The following is a 20,540-nucleotide window of genomic DNA, read 5'->3' as shown; positions in this document are numbered from 1 at the left end:
TAGTAAAGACGACATCGGTTTTGTGAGGTCTAAACGACGTCGTTTCGTTCAAATATTTCAATTGAAAATTTCTTCAAATTATGGATTGTATCATGTGTCATGTATGTGCACCCTAATTTTTAATATTCAGGAAATTTATTGCAAACGATGCCGTAACACGAATATAATGAAAATTAAAAATATAGTGATTTAATCCATCACACTTCAAAAGTCACGTTAAAATTATAATTTTAAAATAATTAGTGATTTTATTTGTCAAAATCCTTTATTATTATTATTATTATTATTATTATTATTATTATTATTATTATTATTATGGGTCATCCATATGTATAGTTGTGTTTGCGGATTCACTATATGTAAACAAAATAATATATATATATATATATATATATATATATATAGGGGCGCGCTCCAGTGAGACCCCCTATTTTTCGTGTAACATGAGTACAATGAATAAGATATATAATACTAATGAACAAAACGTATATCTAATGAACAAGATGTATATACTGATGAAAAATAAAATTTAAAAAATTCGTAATGAATAAGACATATATACTGATGAACATGGCCGTATATACTGATGAACAATGCAGTATATACTGATGAATAACAAAATTTAAAGCTCCCTCCAGGATTCGAACCCTGCGAAAAGAAATCACCCTCCAAATACAATATCAGTCATAGGATTGATAAAATAAACTCACCAGATCGTGCCCTAGATTTCACTAAAATTAGGGGGTCTCATTGGAGCGGCCCCCTATAGGCATAGAATTCGAGTACTTTTGGTTTACTTTTCATGTTTAGGAGATAGTGATGGTATTGATAATTAATGATTAAGAAGATAGTGAGATGTGTGTGTGTGTGAGATAATATTCCCAATAATAGTAGGTTTCATAATATGATAACGGTGGGCAAATTAAAGAATTTATGCAAAGACCAGTAGTCAATGATTAGGAATTAGGCCCCCATCTCAAAAGTTTGATACACAGCCTGGCTAATTACTAAAGCCTAAATTATGCCCGTTTCCCACTAACCCCATCAGTTAATTAAATCAATAAATAAAGAGCTCCACCAACTATATAAATAATTTTTTTGGTCAATTCATCTATTTATAAAGCAAAATCAATTATGTTTGTAATTTCACACAATCTTGAGTACGCCTGAGTGTATCGTATAATCGTGTTGGCCCATATCCAAAATAATATTATAATTTACAAGATGGTGCCAAAAACTTATTTATCTTTGACTATGCAATTAATTAAATCAATAAATAAAGAGCTCCACCGACTATATAAATAATTTTTTTGGTCAATTCATCTATTTAAAGCAAAATCAATTATGTTTGTAATTTACAAGATGGTGCCAAAAACTTATTTATCTTTGACTACTTATACAGTTATACCAACTGAAGGATTATGTCATTTTGTGGACTATTTATTTTGTTTTATTTTACAATAATAGAGGTTCTTATGTAAATAGATTAAAATTCAACGACTATTTTCGCTGCTAACCTTATTAAAATACTTTTATTTGTTTGCAGTATATATATAAGGGGTTATTGCCGAAAAATACATATAGTTTGTCAATATTTTGGTTTATAACATGACCTTATTTAGATTATTTTTCATCATAGATGTATTAATATTTATTGTATCCATATTAAATTGTTATGTATAAAATATTGTTAATTGATTTATTAATTTTTATAAAAATTAAGTTAGATGGTTAATTATTCTATAATAATTATTTCATTATATATATATATATATATATATATATATTCAACACACAAATGCATATATATATATATATTTGATTTTAATATTCTATTAATATATTACATATATAATAAGTATTTATTTATTTAAATTATGAAATTATAAAATATTAGGACCAATAAATAATTTAGGTACATATATAATAGAAACTATGTTAAAAAGTAAATAATATTATATATTATTTATATATAGATGTATATTTATCAAATACTATATATGTATATATATATATATAGTGTATTGTGAGATGAAAAGAAAATTAAAAATATTTAATTTTAAACTTTGATATTATTATATTAAATTAATTACAACATCATGTTATAATTGAGAATAAATTGAAACTTGATGTATTTTATGGTCAGACTATAAAGTCATGTTATAATTGCGATTAAATTAAAAGTTGATGTATTTTCTGGTCAAATTATAAGATCATGTTATAAACCAAAAAATTGACAAACTATATGTATTTTCTGGCAACAATCCTATATATAAATACATGTTTGTTCTCATTTTTTTTTTTTGATCAGTAAAATTAAATTTTTATTGAGATAAAAAGCAAGGCACAAGAGATGCCAATCAAAACAAGAAAGAAAGATTGAAACCCTTTGAGCACCACATGGTGAAAGAGATTCTCAACTCCAAAACTTTATAAACCTCATTCCAACTCCAAAGTCTACCCTTGATCTGTAAAACAAGTCTCTCAATATCCCAAATCTTTCCTTGAAAACGACTGTCGTTTCTTTTTTCCCAAAGCGTCCAAACCGTTCCCACCCATAACGCATTTAGCAATCTTCTTCCTTTCTTCTTTTTGGCAGCAGAGATGAAGGAAGTGTAGTGATGAAGAGTACCTCTAGGATTTGCCGTTTTGATGTGTAACCATTGGAAGATTTGGTCCCACACCGCCGCAGTTTTCGGGCAATGAAGAAACAGATGTTCCGTCGACTCCTCTCCAGCGACGCAGGCATTGCATCCTCTCTCTTCCCAACTAATTTGAATTTGTCGTTTTCTCAAGTTGTCACAGGTAGCCAAACGATTTCTAAGACATCTCCACGCCGTCACCTTGGCTTTGTGTGATGTTGGAGCCTCCCAAACCATAGCCATCTCAGCCGGTTGAATTTGTTGCGCTTCTCTGGAAGCCGCCACCAAATCATAAGCCGACTTTGTTGAGAATTTACCGTCTATAGTTGTCCTCCAATTCCATCCATCAGTTAAACCTGTAGAAGGGACAAAAGCAGCAACAAGTCTCAAAAGTTCCTCCACCTGACCAATCTCCCTTTCCCTCAAATCCCTCCTCCAATTCACCGACCACACCCACTCTTCTCCTTCCCAAAACCCACTCTCTCCGACGAGGCCTTTCTTATTCGAACACAAGTTATACGATCTCGGGAAAGAGAACTTAAGAGGTTTGTTAATAGCCCAGACGTCCTCCCAGAACATTGTATTCATCCCATCCCCAAGACGGTGTTGAAGGTGATCAATGAACCATCTATCATCTCTTCCTCCCCCTTTCTCCACAATTTTCGCCCACCACCCCAACTGCCCACTTCTTCCCACCACCGAGCAATCCCCCTCTTCGCCCCAGAGAAGTTCCCCATAAATAGATTTGATCACTCTCGCCCACAAGGCTCCCCCATCCACCAAAAATCTCCAAAGCCATTTAATTAACAGAACATGATTAAACCATTCCACATCCCGAAATCCAAGACCTCCTGTTTTCTTATTGGAACACAAGGAGCTCCATTTAAACCAGGTGATTCTTCCCGACTGAGAGCCTCCACCCCACATAAATCTGGAGAACAAGGAATTGAGATTCTTGAGCACAGTCTTGGGAATGAAAGCGTAGGCCAGTTGATATACCGGAATCGATTGAAGCACCGCTTTAACAAGAGTGATCCTCCCCGCCAAAGAGAGAGGTCTTTTTCTCCAGCTTGCAATTTTGTTTGAGACTTTATCCACCAAGAACTTCCACTCGCTAACACAATTGCTTCGGCCTCCAATTTTGGTTCCCAAGTAAAGACACGGGAAGGAAGCAATCTTGCAATGAAGAAACGAAGCCCATGTCCTCTCGACAGACACATTCACTCCCACCGTCATCAGGCTGCTCTTGGCGAAGTTGACAGCAAGACCAGAGATAAAATGAAAGAGAAGCAACAGACTTTTCAGAGATTCCACATTTCGGTCATCAGCCTCTAAAATAAAGATGGTGTCATCCGCGTACTGGAGATGTGTAATCGGCACTTCATCCTTACCAATCTTAACAGGAAACAATAACTGTCGTTCCACTGCCCTCTCAACGAGCGCATTCAACCCTTCCGCGACTATGAGGAACAAGAAGGGAGACATCGGGTCGCCCTGTCTCAAGCCTCTCTCCATTTTGAAATCACCCGTTGATGACCCGTTAACTAGGACACTTGCCGTGGCTGACTGTAGACACCCTTGAATCCATTTCCTCCAAATCCCATCGAAGTTCATTCTGTCAAGCAAAGTATCCAAAAAGTCCCATTGAACTGAATCGAAAGCTTTGGCAAAGTCAATCTTAAAGAAGATCCTGCTTCGTCGCTTCTTCTTTGACTCAACAACAGCTTCATTTAAAATGATCGCCCCATCGAGAATGAACCGCCCTTTAACGAAAGCGCTTTGATTATCAGAGATGATCGACCCCATCACCTTCGTCAGTCTCCCCGCCAAGATCTTTGCAATGATTTTATACAAGCTGGTAATGAGCGAGATTGGGCGAAATTCATTCAACGAATCAGCCCCTTCTTTCTTCGGTATTAAAACGATAAAAGAAGCATTACCTCCTTTAGGAATTTTACCGTTCGCGTGGAAGTCCTTCAAGACCTGGAGGATATCCTCCTTAACAACATGCCAAGCCGATCTCCAGAATGAAAAGTTAAAGCCATCAGGTCCGGGACTCTTATCGCCAGAGCAGCTCCAGACCGCTTCTTTAACTTCTTCAGGTTCAAAACCTCTAATCAGCCAATTTCTCTCCTCATCAGAGATTTTCTTTCTCACAAAGTCAATGGGAATAACAGGCATCTGTCTATCTTTCCGCTTGAAAAAGGTTTCAAAATGATTTCTCACCCTAGCTTTTACCTCTTCCGGTTTGGAGATCCATGAGTTATCAAAGATCAGTCCGCCTATGTCATTCTTCAAACGCCTCCCTTTAATCGCTTTATGGAAGAAGCCAGAATTCACATCTCCCTCCTTAAGCCATTTCAGTTTAGCCTTCTGTTGTAAAGTCATCTGCTTATGCTTCAGCTGAAGGGAAAGGAGAGCTTGGAGCTCATTTCTTCTGATAACATCCACTTCGCCTAAACAACTCTGCTCGTCAAGCTCATCTTTCTGTTGTAACTCCTTCTTTAATTCGTGAATTTTAGAATCAATCTCACCAAAGGATTTGCGATTCCAAACTTTTAAAGCCTCGCGAAGTTTCTTCAATTTCTCCTTAACTACGAAAAAGCTCCATCCCTGATAGTCTGTACCCGTCCACACTTGTAGGAACCATATTTTGATATACGGTTCGTGTGCCCACGATCCATTTCGGATATCTAACAAGTACATACAAAAACCATAATCCTACAAGGTAGTAAAAGAAGTATACCTGCGAAATGAGAAGTGATCGACTCCAGAGTTGATCTTCCGAATTGTTCCCACGGCAAGATTCGACGTTGGATGGCAACGATCTTCGAATCCTATCTCAACTCCAATGAACAAACACTCTCAATCTCTTTCTTTCTCAATTTCTCTCTTTCTCAAAATTATGTCTAATTGCTACGTGATTGTTCATTCTTAAGAATGATATCACATATTATTCTTATCTTTTACTTTTGATTAAAAATAGCAAAAGATAAGAATAATAGCAATTATTATGTTTGCCATTTTACTTTTGATTAAAATAGCAAAAGATAATAATAATAATAGCAATTATTATGTTTGCCATTTTACTTTTGATTAAAATAGCAAAAGATAATAATAATAGCAATTATTAATGAGAAAGAATCTAGAGATAATGAATTGTTTGTCCACTTGAGATTTAAGCCTTAATTTGGGCCAATCGGGGATCTACTAGCTCGAATAAAGTTTGGCCTCCCAGTGCTCGATTTTTCTTATTCAGCCCAGAATATAAATCGAGACACTAGTATTAATTTATTCCACTAGAAAATTAATACTGAATTACCTCTTTATTCTTTAGGTGAGTCGGGGCTAGTATTAGACTTAATTAATCTCCGTGTTTAAGATATCGAATATCCATTAATTAATTAATTCCTCTGACGATCAATTAATTAATTAATTAGTCGTTTAATTATAAACGACATCTCGAGTGCTACCACTTAAACTTATTATCGTATCGGAACTAATTCCACCTGCAGGGTTTAATACGATAAACTTATTAAGTTCCTCAAGAGGATATTATCATCCTGTTATCAGCAGGACACGGATCCTTATTGCAATATAATCGCATATCAAATAATAATTGTTATCACCCAAAGTATCGAGTATCTTGAACTTCAACAGAGTTCTCACCCATGATAAATCAAAGTAATAATCAATTAATTATTTACACCGATTAATTCAATTAAGGTTAAATTATTTAAGTCACCGAGATCTTGATTCTTAATTAGTCAGAATATAAGAATTCATCTCACTGTGATCCTGTTCAATACACGAAGGTACTAGCATAAATAAATAGCCAAGACAAACTATTTATCCATTTATGCTACAATCTAAACCAGCAACTCGTCCATAGTTGCCTCGATTGTGAACTCAATTTATATCTCAACTTTTTCCAATTATATGATCTTCTGTGATCTACAACACACCATATAATCTATAGTATGAGATAAATTGGACTATAATAGGATTATGCAATAACAATAATTCAGATAGGAAAATAGTAGTGAATAAGGTATCAATATATACAAGCATAAAAGCGTTGCTTTAAGTATATAACCCTTCAACACTTTCTTTACAACTTCTTCAAAGTCCGGGTGATTTGTCCAAGCATTTAGGAACCTAAAAGGTTTTGGTCCCCAATCCTCCGTTCTAGTAGTGAGAACAATCGGACAGTGATCTGAGATCGAACGCTTAAGACCGCGTGCAGAACTTCCTTCCCAAGTAAGCATCCAATTTTCGTTAACAAGGAAACGATCGATCTTGCTCTTGCATTTGCCATTGGGCTTGTACCAAGTGTACTTTCGACCTTGTGTATGAATTTCCTTCAGATCGTTCCCCCCAATAAATTCCTCAAAAAACCTCGCCTCCGACGCTCGAAACGTCTCACCGCTGCCCACCCTCTCTTCTCTTCTCCTGACTGAGTTAAAATCTCCCAAAATACACACACTTCGATCCATATTCTGTTCAACAATAGAACCAATTGCATCCCAGAGAATCCTCTTATCCTTTGATTCAGTGGGCGCATAAACATTGATAATGCAACACAAGAGACCGCCCTCCTTGTACCTACCGTTAACAACCACGGCCCCCGGTAAATCCCAAGAACTAGATGCTTCGAATACCTCCCTATTCCATAAACACGCAATTCCCCCAGCTCTCCCCTCAGAGTTCCTGATTGCCTTATCTGTGTTATTAAACCCCCACCAAGAATTACAAAAAACATCACTAAAAGTCTCCATTTTTGTCTCTTGTAAACAACAAATGTCAATCTTATGCCCTCTTACAAGTTCAAAAACATCTCGTTGTTTCGCAATGCTCCCCAAGCCCCTAATGTTGTATGACAGTAAATTCATGGACAATTCATCTGACACCCAGCATTATCGAAGGAAAGGAAGTTACCTTGCATCTCGATTTGGCGGACAATCACCTCTTCTTCAATCTGACTTGAAAGTCCTAACTTCTTCCCAAAGTCCCAGATTTTTTGACCTGAAATTCCCCCCTCCTCTGTCGAAAGCAACCCTTTTTGAATCTCCCCAGCGTCTTCCTCCCCTGCGGCCTCCTCCCCTCTCCCATTTAGTGGTTCTATTTCAGAGATGAAACGCCCCCAATTCTCCTTCTCCCTCGCTCTATTCTTCTTTTTCCCTTTGCCTTTTTTTTCATTTGTGCATCGGGGATCAACCCTTTTGTTGTTGGAAGGCAGCCTCGCTTCCCCTGCTTGGGAGCCCAAAGAATCATCGTTTTCGGTCCTAGCCACTTCCTCAGCATGTTTGTTTTCTTCTACAATAACATTCACGTCGAGACTCTCACTGTTATCTTCCAGATCGTCAAATCCCCCTTGTACAAGAATGGATTCCTTTTCTCTCACAGCATGAACCGTGAGCAAGGAAAAAGGTACCTCACAAAAGTTTTCGACAGGACGACAAGGGGACTCCAATAAGTTTCCACTTGGGCTTTTGTCTTGGTCCTTTGAGTTTTCAGCCCAAAGGAGGCTATCCTCCTGCTCGGGCCTGCAAGAAGACTGCCCTAAACCTTCGGCAACAACCACATTCAAAAGCATTTTCGAGCCTCCCAACGTTGTCTCCTCATGATTGGTAACTTCGACTGAGGTGTCTGCAACGATTTGTTGCGAAAGAATCGAAGAGTTCAATTCTTGGAAAACCAAAACTTCTTGCGAAGGAATCGAAGAGTTCAATTCTTGGAGAACCGAAACATCTCCATCTCCCACACCGATGTCGTCCATCATTCCGATGGTAGCAATAGCCGGATCCATGGACTCCGCTCCGTCCGACCATCCTGAATCTGATTCCAATTCAGATTCCGACTCATCTAAATCCGGTTCTTCGATCAAGGACGAGAGAGGGTTATCCTGAATTTCTTCAATGCGAAATGTGAAACTAGCTCCATCAATGCAGCACTCAAATACTTGCTCAATGGATTTGAGACCTGTAGAGATTTGGATCAAAGCTTCGTCCAATTTCTCTCTTTCCTTCGTCAGTTCGTGAATTTTCAATACCCGGCCAAAGTTTGCCATCACTGAATCAAAGAAACGAGAGTTCCATGCATGAAGCGGGATTCCAATCCATCTCGTCCAAATAGCTCGCTGCTGGTGCACATCAACGAAGTTCCATTTCATCTTCCAAAGAAACCAGAAGTCGCTCCATTCATCCAACTCCTTGAGAACTTCTTGTGTTGACAGCTCGCAAATACTTCTGATGAGCACCAAACTTCCCCCCATCGTCGAAACTTTCAATTTCCCGGCACATTCGCTGTTGATTTCTTCTTTTATTTCATCCCAGGAGAAATCATCTTTGATGAAACCTGTGAATGTTCCTTCAAGCCACTTAGAATCCTCCTCCGAAGTTTTGAATTGTAGCTTTTCTCTTGTGCAGGGTTCTCCTTCAGAGACTCCAGTGAGAACTTCTTTAAAAGAAACTCCCGGCTTCTTCTTTGCAGAATCCAAAAAATTGAAGCAGTCTGTTTTCTTTCCAATATCTCTTTTGGTGTCGAACCTCTTTTTTTCTTCATCCTTCACCACCCTCTCAAACCTTGGTTTAAAAACCCTAATTTTGTAGCTTCCAATCCAAAGTTGATTCAATTGTTCAAGCAGACCTTCCGTGTCCTCGACTCCTTCGAATCGGACAAAGCCGAAAGGCTTCCCTTTTTTATCTATCTTTTTGGGACAGAAAATGTCAGTCGGAACGCGAATGGCACCAAACTTCCTTTTCAAGAAATCAAAGCTGCAATCTTCGGGGATGTTGTTAAAGAAGAAGGTGGCTATCTGAGATCTCGAAAGAGGTTTAACCCCAGTTCCACTCCTCCAAGTCTTCGGCTGCCTATGAAAGTTATTGCTACGTTGATACACCAAATTGCCTTCTGCTCCGGTCCTCTCGTGCCCCCTTCTCCTCACCACCCTCCAAACCTCCTCACGACTCATGCTCTCCGGTCAATGGACAAGGAAAAAGAACTCTTAACCAAACAACTTCAAGTTACTCCACAATTATTTCAACTCCAACAGCCACTGGTCAGATCGAAAACATTCAAGGTATTCAACTATCTCAAATATCCATTCCAGTAAGCATTCATATCCAATCATGATCAGTTTCATAACAGAAAACCATTGCAACCACCAATTACAGTATGTATGAGAACTCTATTCGTGTTTTGCTAAGACAAATCAGTGCAAACCCAAACTCCAAACTCCAAACCATTCGCCATTTTCAAAGTAGAGAAGAGACTACAACTTAGCTTTAAAGAGAAGTGACGACTGCCTGCTCTGAATCGGACCTGCTCTGAATCTGAATATGGCACGGCGATAGACTGGGAAGAATTGACCGAGGGAGGTTTGGGAAGAAGCCAATCAGATCTTGGCCGAGAGAGACCACCGGCGTTGAGATCGGTGGCTGGCTGGGAGACGTTGAGATCGGTGGCTGGCTGGCCGAGAGAGATCGGTGGCAGGCTGAGAGAGACTCTCGCCAAGTCGCCTCACTCGAACTGTATTCCGGGAGGTTGGGTCGCTGCTTCAGCCGGACTACTGGCAACGGCTGGATTTGGTGGCAGTGGTTGGCACCGGTGGCTTCCCTACTGCGTTTTAAGGTCGGCGGTAGCAGCTGCTACTTCCTTGCAAGGCGTGATCGAACCGGTGTGACGGGGCGGCGGGTTTGAGTGAGACCGAGGCGTCGGACAGATCTGGGCGTGGGTGCTAGCTGCTGGCGCTAAAGCGGTGGCGGCCTGCTGGCTGCTGGCTGCTGCCTGCTGGTGCTGGGCGTGAGGCGTTTGCGCGGCGATCCGGTTGGCCGCTGCTGGCTGCTGCAGATCTGGGTTTACTGAGGGGAATAGCGGCGGGCTTGGGCGACGGCGAGGGAGGGATTGGGTGGGAACAGACGGCACTAGGGCAACGACGTCGCGGCTGGGAGGACCTGGGCGAGGAGGGGCCTGGCACTGGTGGGTGATGCGCCGATGGGCGATGGCGTTGTTGTACTATTTGATTATTATTTGATTAATTTATACTAATGATATATAGTTTTTATGGTATGATATCTATTGTGTCTAAAAAAAGTATAGTATATATAATTCCAATATTTAAATAGTTATGAACATTGAGAAAAACAGTTATGAACATTTAACTCGAATATTTAAATAGCTGTGAAGATTGAGATAAATACTTGGCCTGCAGGCTCTTTAATTTTGGCGTAATTGTTGGAGACCTTATGACCAGAAAAATAAAGCAAATTCTGATTTAGGTAGGTCCCACTCACTCATCTTGAATTAAAAAAAAATTAAAAGATATAAAATAAATAATGGTGAAAGGAATAGTATATGGATAAAATTAAGAGGGCCCCTACCGACAAATGATTCAATATCACCAAGAATTGCTGGCAGCAGCAAATCAATATATCTTTTTCCCAAAATAATTTAGTATTCATAATATATAACGAGCATCGGATCCCATATTTCATTATAAAATAAATAAATAAAAGTGCACAACTGCTAAAAGTGATTCGAAGTAAAAATTTTAGTAAAACTATGCATACATACGTAAGTTAAAATGTCATCTTCATCGATTTAAAACATGTCATAATTATTTGGCTTTTTTTTTTATAAGGAAAGTAAATATTATAGAACGAAAAGGCACCAGTAGTACCAAGAAGATTGCAAAATCATCGGGGATTCATCATTCCACATCCACCTATGAAACCCAACTCCATCATTAACAAAACCAAAAATTCTACCCCAACTCCACACTCTAGCTTTGATTTCTCCAAACAAGTTTGCACTCTCCCATCTTTTGTTCTCAAATCTACTCTCATTCCGCATTTTCCAAATAAGCCAAGTAGTACAACACCAAAGAGCCATCAAGAGTTTCTTATTTCTTTTCCGGCCACTCAAACTAGTAAAGAACTGAAAGTGCGAGAGCACGTCATATGGCTGCGCCATGCTAACTCCGAGCCATTGAAAGATTGCTTCCCATACCTTTGAGGTCTTTGGACAGTGGATCAACACGTGGTTCGTGGATTCCTGCCACATAATTATTTGGCTATAGTAGAATAAGAGTTATTTGTGATTTTTTTTAGTAATGCTAAATAGCCACATTGTGGCTATCCACAATTTACCTAAATAGAAAATAATTTAATTTATTTAACTTATTTATTAAAATAAAAATAAAATTTAGTTATTTTATCATATTCTCTACATAATAGTTATTTTTTTGCAATTTTTTGGTAACTTTTTTATTTTTATTAAAAAATAAATTAAAAATAAAAAAATGCAAAAAAAATTAAAAAAATAAGTACAATATAGGGAATATAATAAAATAACTAAATCCTATTTTTATTTAAGAAAAATAAATTAAATAAATCAAGATTGTTCTTATTATATTAGTGTGTGGGTGGCCACAATGTGACTGCATAGATTTATTGTTTTTTTTTCCCCCACTTTTCTAAAGGAGTTCATTAGATGCGGATGCAACATATAGAATCCATTATTATAATTATTTAAGCAATATAGCAATGTATAGCTTGACTTTCTTTTCCACTTCCACCTATTTTATTTTGGAGTTTTTGGCAAATAAAATCATGAACTAATTTGATATTGCAATTGTAACGTAATTTTTAAATTGTGTAAAATTAAATCACTATCTTTTCAATTTTTGCAACTATATCCCTCCAATTTTTTTCGATCGCAGCATTATTGAGTTGGAGTTTACGTGAATTAGTTCGCCACATAACATTCATGTTTTTTTTTTTGATCGGTAAAATTAAAATTTTATTAAGATAAAAAGCAAGGCACCAGGGATGCCAATCAAAACAAGAAGGAAAGATTGAAACCCTTTGAGCACCACATGGTGAAAGGGATTCTCAACTCCAAAACTTTATAGACCTCATTCCAACTCCAAAGTCTACCCTTGATCTGTAAAACAAGTCTCTCAATATCCCAAATCTTTCCTTGAAAACGACTCTCGTTTCTTTTTTCCCATAGTATCCAAACCGTTCCCACCCATAACGCATTTAGCAATCTTCTTCCTTTCTTCTTTTTGGCAGATCTTCTTCCTTTCTTCTTCCGTTCACATAACATTCATGTTACGGCATTGTTTGTAATAAAATTGCTAAATATTGAAAATTAAGCTGCAGATCGAAAACAACGTCGTCTTTACTAATTCATGTAAGCTCCAATTTAACACTCCGACGATCGATTTTTTTTTTTGGAAAAACGGAATTACAAAAATTGAAAAAATGATTATTTAATTCACTACACTTCAAAAGTCACGTTAAAATTATAATCTCGAATTAGTTCGTGATTTTATTAGCTAAAATCTCTTTTATTTTTGCAGATCACTATATAAATTAAGGATAACCAACATGTTCTTTTAATTTTATTTTTCTTTTTGTTGATAGGATTTTTCTTATTAATAATATCTATAACCAAAATATATACTTACTATAAAAATACAAGGTTATTCTACAATTATATTACTATATATCAAATTAAGTTATTCAAATCATACTCATAAATAATAATTGCCGACGTCCTAAAACATTTATCAAAAAAAGAATCAGCAACAAAAAAAATAAAAAATCTTATTGTAAAGTACGTGGTTGTAGTGACTAGTGATAGCTCATTGGACTTTTGTGCAATGGAATTAATTCATGAAAATCTAAAATATCATGTCACGCACTTGAGTTTGAAAGCTTGAGTGATGGCATGCCATTATTCATCAACATGTCACGTTCAACAATAAATAATAGGAGTAGTATCTTCTTTCTTTTTCCCCCCTCATTTTTCTAAAGAATTAATAATCACAAATATTGCCCCGATTTATATTTTAAAATAAACAATGAATAAAACTCCATGATTTTTGAAAGAAAATAGAGTCATATGGCAAATGAATATTGCACATGTGTGATCGTGTTGTTTCCTTTTAAAGAATCAAGTGAAAATTATAAATACAAGTATATGATTTTTTTTTTCAAATATAATTATATGCAAACAATATTACAAACATCGCAATAACAGTCTTTTAATATTTTTTTCAATTACAATATGGCTAGAATTTTCATTAATATCCCTTAGTTATTTTATCTGAAAATTGACGTAAAATTTGTTATAATTGCAAAAGAATAATTTTTTTTAGGCAACAAAAGAATAAATTAAATAGGAACATGATGTTGTGTTTGGGATATTTCAAAATTCATGTGAAAATTATAAATTTAAATAAAGATTATGGAGTATTATTTATTGTTAATATACCCTTGTTGTATTCACTATATTGTTTTACAGATTGAATTAGTAAATTTCACAATAATTCCAAAAAGAATAATATATTAAATTAAAATAAAATAATTATATAATTATTATAATAAAAACAACTGCACTAGGAGGATCTATTCCGTGGGGTCCATCATACCTGCAAGATGGCATTGCCATTTGTTCCAATGTGGATGCATTGAAAATAACATTTAAAAATGTAACTTTCAATTTTAAAATTGTTTTCAATTGAAAATCAATTTTTAAATTGTATGTCAGATCTCGTTAACATTATGAAGATAAATTTAACTCCTCTCATTTATTGAAGCATGGAGTAATATCAAATCTCAATTACAATCTAACTTGTCTATACTTTAGAACATTGCATTTTTTTTGTTTATTTATTAGAAATAAAATATCTTGAAAGAATGATGTCGGTAGGACTGAATTTATGTACATAGGTAATATTTTTTCATTATCATATCTAATATGTTTGAAAGTATGTGAGTATAATATATAGTTAAGTCAAGCAAATAGAGAATTATGGTTTTTATACCGAATAATCATGAATTTAATATAAACGAGATGACACAAAGAAAAATTAACGACCCTTTTTTTTTAGAATGATTAACGTACTTAACCTTATATATAGAGCACATGCATGTATGCGTATCAATTATATCCTGAACTATTTTCGCATTATCAATTATATCCTGAACTATCGAAAATAATTTTTTAAATCTTGAACTATCAATTTTATATCAACTGTACTTTTAATTCATTTTTCATTTTTAATTAATAAGGCATATAGTCACATCGTTTTATATAATGTATGTCAATTCTAAATGCATCGTAACATTCGGTGAGCCACGTCATATTTTTAAAGCTAAAAAAATGGACAAATGGTACAATTGATACAAAATTGATAGTTCAAGGTTTGAAAAATTATTTTCGATAGTTCGGGATATAATTGATAGTGCGAACATAGTTTGAGGTTTAAAGTAATATTTACCATTTTTTTTTATCTTTTGTTACGTATACATAATTATATACTACTTTTTTTTTAAAACAAAATAAGCGACACTTCTACGAGTTGGTTGGTATGGCAGAATAAATGTGAGAATGGAATGATAATTTCTATCTTCATTTTATTCATTTGTTTAATATTTTTTTAAGGAATCACCATTTTGTGAGAAAATAAATCATACATACTATGTTTTGATAAACTGATAACCAAATATAAAAGGTTAATTGATTGTAAATACATAAAATATACTCAAATTTATATTTTTAATCAATATTATTTATTTGATTAATTAAGTATATAAATTTTGAACCTTTTGAATTTCGGTCCTTATTAATATTGGAACACATTAATTCCTATAGAGATGCCAGAATTTTATCGCGTGAATTTTTTATATAAACTAGCTATGACAAAAAAGAAAATGAAATAATATTTCAACGTCCAAATAAAATAAATATTCTCAAAATTTTATTTCAAACTATATTTTAAGATGTTCAAAATTTATGTATCAATTAAAAGCATATTATTTTTTCTCAAAAAAATAATAATAATATGAATTCAAAAATTAAAATTTAAGTATACTACCATTAATCTTAAATATTAACCACGCTATAAGATACTAGTACACGGGAGTACACACGGTATTTACCACGAAATTGTGACCTGTCGGTACGTGGGAGAGTCCACTCTACATCGCACCCGCACAGATCTTCCGGTGCACCCTAACATTATCTCCGTCAACACAACCACCATCCTTAAACGGTACTGTTTTAACGGTACACAGAAAGCGTCCATTTCCTACTACCATGAGCCGCGTTGCAGAGTATCGCAATACACAAAATCGCGAGCTTGCGTTATCGCGTTTAAAGGCCCACAAAAAATACAATAAGCTTTTTCCTATCATCGAGCTCATCTCGCCATTGCCAACCGTTTCTACTTCTTTCTCTGTTAGTGGAGAATTTTCTCTGCTTTCTTTTGATTTATTCGCCAGTAGTCAGAGAGAGAGAGAGAGAGAGAGACTTTGTATATAAATACATACTGTATAGAAATGGCAGAAGCAACAGCAGCAGCGGCGGAAGAAGTTGTTCAGAAGAAAGCTGAAGCGGAGGAGGCGCCGCCAGCTGCGGAGGAGGCGCCACCAGCTGCGGCGGAGATGGTGAAGTCCAACGACGTCGTGCAGCATGAGCCTGCTGTCCCGCCGCCACCTCACGACGACTCCAAAGCTCTTGCAAGTAAATCCATTTCTCAATTCTCTCTCTTTCTCAGCTGTGACTCTTAAGCTAGGACTAATTGCGATTTATCACTGCATTTTTTCTGATATTTTTGTTGAGGAAGATGCTAAAGATTGAATTTTGGTTGCTGGGAATTCATTACTTTTTGCTGTAATTGAATGGAATTAATTTATAGTAGCTGTATCTCTTTTAAGATAAGCATCTTTGTTTTGGTCATGATGTCAAGAGAAATTAGGATTTATTTACAACACTTTTTTGAAAATTAATATTGTATATGAAAGAGATGAACTGGTGATGACTAATTGGTTGTTTTGTTTCTCCAATTGTATATCAAGATTGAATAATACACATACATAATTAGAATCATGGCTCAGAAAAGAACATTTTGAAGCTTATTTGTTTTGTGAAAACTCTTTGCCATTAGTTCTCATTATTGAAGTTGAATTGAGGGACTGTTTTTGTGTGCTGCAGTGATCCCTGAGCCCTTAGCCAAGAAAAGCTCGAAGGGATCCCTCGATAGAGGTGCGTTTCTCGTTCGAATTGATTGTTTTGCACAAGGGGAAGTTAAACATGAGTTGATGTATTATATCAGGAAATGAGAATGAATTGTGTTAGTGAATGAGATTGAAATGATTGGGGGAAATTACTTAGTGAAGAAGTTGGACTGTCTGAATTTTGTAGATGTTGCTCTTGCAAAGCTCGATGACGAGAAGAGGTTGTCGTATATCAAGGCGTGGGAAGAGAGTGAGAAAACCAAAGTCGAAAACAAGTAGGGCTTATCCCTCATCTCTTCTCATTTCTATGAACAATATCCTGCTGCAAAAATCTTGAATGCCTTGGTTTCTCGTCTCTTTGTCTCTTCAAAGATGTTAGAAATTGAGAGATGATAGTAATAACTATATGCTATGATGGGGCAGGGCACAGAAGAAGCTCTCGGACGTTGCATCATGGGAGAACACGAAGAAGGCTGCTCTCGAGAGCGAGCTGAAGAGCATTGAGGTATGCACACATTCTCGAGCTGATGAATGCTTCAATTTTAGTTACGAGCAATGAGACGAACCGTGTATGCTTCTTGAAGGAAAAAATGCAGAAGAAGAAGGGAGAGTACGCGGAGAAGATCAAGAACAAGGTGGGGCTGGTGCACAAGCAAGCGGAGGAGAAGAGAGCCTTGGTTGAAGCCAAACGCGGAGAAGATCTGCTCAAAACCGAGGAGACCGCTGCAAAACTCCGCGCAACGAAGCAAGCTCCACCCAAGGCTTGCGGATGCCTCGGTGGCTAAAACTAAAAGCACAAGTGGAATCGTCATTGATCAAAAGTTTGAACATTGAATCATAGAATTTTTGTCTTTGCCTATGTATAGTTTCTTCTGTCTGTGTGATCTTTTTTACTACTATTGTTATGTCATCTTTTGGATTGTAACAAGAAAACAATTGTCTTGAATAAATACCACTGCAAGTTTGCAACATTGCTGGTCTCTTTGAATCTTCCTACACTCTCCTATTACATCTCGCGTTTCGCATTATAGTAATGCGAAACGCGATTTTCGTCTCTAGACGAAGCCATCTCTGTGTTCTTGAGGGGAGGAATGGAACAAACTATCAGTGCTAAAATCTGGATACAGGGTGTAGCAATCAGGAACTCCCAAGAAGCTCATGTCATTGTTGTTTGGAAGATCCAGCAGCAGCTGCAGCGTAGATTCCGAGGAATCCTCCGTCTCGTTCGAGCTCGTAGATTTGGCCAGCGCGTCCGCCACCTTGAGCTCGACCTCGGTGGTCGTGCCCGAGAACGAGCGGCACCTGGTCGAGGCGGAGGAGGACGGGCTCCGGGGTTGGCTCTTGATGTTCATCCTCCTGAACGTCTCCCCGACCTCGGAGTTCCACAGGCGGAGGAAGTGGTCCCCGCCCCCCTCCTCCGAGCCGGGCGCCGCCGGGGGGAAGCAGAGGAGCGACTCCCTGGAGAGACGCGCCTCCGCCTCCAGCCTGGCCCCCTCCCACTGCGCCATGTGGCGCGTGGAGGGGGCCGAGGGGGGCCGGCTCACGAGCGCCCCGGAGGAAGAGGGCTCGTGAGTCCCGGGGTCGATCCCCATCAGCAGCAACCGCTTCTTCAGATGCGTGTTCCACAAGTTCTTGATCTCGTTGTCCGTCCTGCCCGGGAGCTGGGACGCGATCGCCGCCCACCTGTTGCCGAGGACGGCGTGGAGCTGGATCACGAGCTTCTCCTCGTCGGCCGTGAACGGGCCCCGTTTTATGTCTGGACGAAGATAATTCGTCCAGCGCAGACGGCAGCTCTTCCCGCAACGGAGAAGACCTGCGGGATAATAAAATTAAAGGGAGCGTTTACTCTGCATGATTGCATTCCACCAGCATTCAAAAACATGATTGATGAAATATACCTGCAAGCTTGGGGAGGGATCTCCAGCTGCCATGGCCATGCTTGTCAATGTAGTCAACCAGCTTGTCATCTTCCTCAGGAGTCCAAGGCCCCTTCTTCAAACCCTTCTTCTCACAGCATGGAGCTCTGCCCATCACACACACACACACACAAACACCTTCAACACACACTCCACAGGATTACTCAGAGGGGCATTGAATGGTTCTATTTTGAGAGGATTCTCATCTTTGCTAATCTATAAATGATGCAAATGTTGTTCAACAACAAGGACGAGGATATTGAATGATTGATTTTCAATGGAATATTTTATTTATTGCTCTTTTCTTGACCTCCTTTCATTTATTTCTGACACCACTACTATTTCATATATGTATATATATATATGGACAGAGACTTCACACACACAGAGAGAAATTTGGATCAATCAAGTCAGAAGCATAACAGTATCATTAATTACTAAGCACGCTTATTTACTTTGAAAAAATTTCAGCAAGTTTTGAGCTCAAGTTATGTCCATATCGAGAATACGTGTGTGTATGTATAGTTTGTGTAGCTTAATTAATCTTTTAAAGCCCAAACAAAGTTAATAATTTTAGTTTCTTGATTCAGTTGAACAAGCAATGATTTAGGTGCTTAGATAGCGGATTAGATCCAGTGTACAATAGTTTTTTGTGCATGATTATAGCAAAAAAATATACTAACTTTAGAAAAAAGTGTAATTATCACCCGAACTTTCAATTAAGTCAGAAAAATATATGAATTTATATTTTTGTTGTAATTTTCACTTGAATTTGACTTTCGGCGAAATTAGAGCTTAGTTGGCAGTCAGAAGTTCACATGATGTTGATCTAGCTGATGATAAAAAGTATATTTAGAAGTTTGAAGGTCTAAAAAGGCAAAAATTAATATATTTGACTTAATTTCGACTGTCAGTTAACCTCTAATTTCGTTGAAAATTGCAACAAAAATATAAATTCATGTATTTTTTTACCTTAATTGAAAGTTCAGGTGAAAATTATAATTTTTTTCAAAGTTCATGTATTTTTTGGCCATAACCCCTTATTATTTTAATTTTATTTTTTATGAAAATATATTTTATCATAGTATTATGAATTATACAAAAAAAATTCTTTCAAAAATGATTTTTTCATAAATTACCTCATAAACGCATTATTAACAAATAAAAGTAAATTCTAAAAAAAACTAATAAAAGTAAAAATAAATGATAAAGTCAATTATATATCCTAATTGGATGGAATAAATTTTAATAATAATAACGAAAATAAAATAAAACATGTAAAATTGAAATTAAAGAAAAAAGTAGAAAAATCGAAAAAGTGGGACACAAAGTAATTAAGACACCAAGTGTAGCATGTGATACTATAAGAAGGGAAAAAACTCATTAATACTATTAGACTTTTGGAGTTGAATGCTTTGGGCAGTAAAATATAAGGTGGAAAAAGGCAAAATGTAAATTAAACTTTCAAGATTTGTGCCAACAGTTTCTTGATTTTCCAGTGTGTTTGTGTAGACCATGGGGTGAGGATAGGAGTAAATTCAAGTTAACAAAGGAAATGGGATGTGAGAGCAGGGACGGATCTAAGAATTTAATTAGGACCGGGCGAGATTTCATCGGATGTTCTTAATGAATTTTTAGTAAAAAAAATAGATCGGGCGACCGCCGAGATTTCATCAATATATATATATAGGTAATAAAAAAATTTGACCGGGCAACCACCGAGGCTTCCCGGCCTCTAGATCCGTCTCTGTGTGAGAGAGAGAAGCAGTGAAGATGAAAGCATTTAATGGGGTTTCTTCAATGGTGAAAGGACATACTCTGCATTCAATGAATAATCCCATTCTTTCCCTCTTTCTCTCACTCCACCTATACAGCAACCACATGACTGCACATTTTCTAGAGAGAGAAAGCATTGATGGGTGGGACAGAGATTCATGCAGGAGGGCAGGGGG

The 20,540-nt window shown here is 36.9% G+C and overlaps 2 protein-coding genes across 2 annotated transcripts; one reads left to right on the top strand and one right to left on the bottom strand.

Moving 5' to 3' along the window:
* Positions 1-15,616: 15,616 nt before the first annotated feature.
* LOC130999171 (remorin-like) lies at positions 15,617-17,643 on the top strand. Its single transcript, XM_057924672.1, has 5 exons — positions 15,617-16,178; positions 16,650-16,700; positions 16,860-16,947; positions 17,096-17,177; positions 17,257-17,643. The coding sequence occupies exons 1-5, from the start codon at positions 15,995-15,997 to the stop codon at positions 17,455-17,457; spliced, it is 606 nt and encodes a 201-aa protein (XP_057780655.1). The 5' UTR covers positions 15,617-15,994; the 3' UTR covers positions 17,458-17,643.
* LOC130999170 (transcription factor MYB17-like) lies at positions 17,585-18,943 on the bottom strand. The gene is made up of 2 exons (XM_057924671.1): positions 18,571-18,943; positions 17,585-18,485 (listed from the first exon to the last, which is right to left on the bottom strand). The coding sequence occupies exons 1-2, from the start codon at positions 18,701-18,703 to the stop codon at positions 17,728-17,730; spliced, it is 891 nt and encodes a 296-aa protein (XP_057780654.1). The 5' UTR covers positions 18,704-18,943; the 3' UTR covers positions 17,585-17,727.
* Between the last annotated feature and the right edge of the window lie 1,597 nt (positions 18,944-20,540).

The sequence above is a fragment of the Salvia miltiorrhiza genome, chromosome 8 (genome assembly GCF_028751815.1).
Source record: "Salvia miltiorrhiza cultivar Shanhuang (shh) chromosome 8, IMPLAD_Smil_shh, whole genome shotgun sequence".
NCBI lineage: Eukaryota > Viridiplantae > Streptophyta > Magnoliopsida > Lamiales > Lamiaceae > Salvia > Salvia miltiorrhiza.
The sequence above is the reverse complement of the archived record's forward strand: the minus strand, read 5'-3'. Positions and strand labels throughout refer to the sequence as shown.

Bases quoted from the DNA above. Each gene is read 5' to 3' on its own strand.
- LOC130999171 (XM_057924672.1), top strand. From the start codon at position 15,995: ATGGCAGAAGCAACAGCAGCAGCGGCGGAAGAAGTTGTTCAGAAGAAA. The intron at 16,948-17,095 runs GTAGGGCTTATC...ATGATGGGGCAG, and splicing joins AAAACCAAAGTCGAAAACAA to GGCACAGAAGAAGCTCTCGG. The intron at 17,178-17,256 runs GTATGCACACAT...TGCTTCTTGAAG, and splicing joins GCGAGCTGAAGAGCATTGAG to GAAAAAATGCAGAAGAAGAA.
- LOC130999170 (XM_057924671.1), bottom strand. From the start codon at position 18,703: ATGGGCAGAGCTCCATGCTGTGAGAAGAAGGGTTTGAAGAAGGGGCCT. The intron at 18,486-18,570 runs GTATATTTCATC...ATTATCCCGCAG, and splicing joins ATCCCTCCCCAAGCTTGCAG to GTCTTCTCCGTTGCGGGAAG.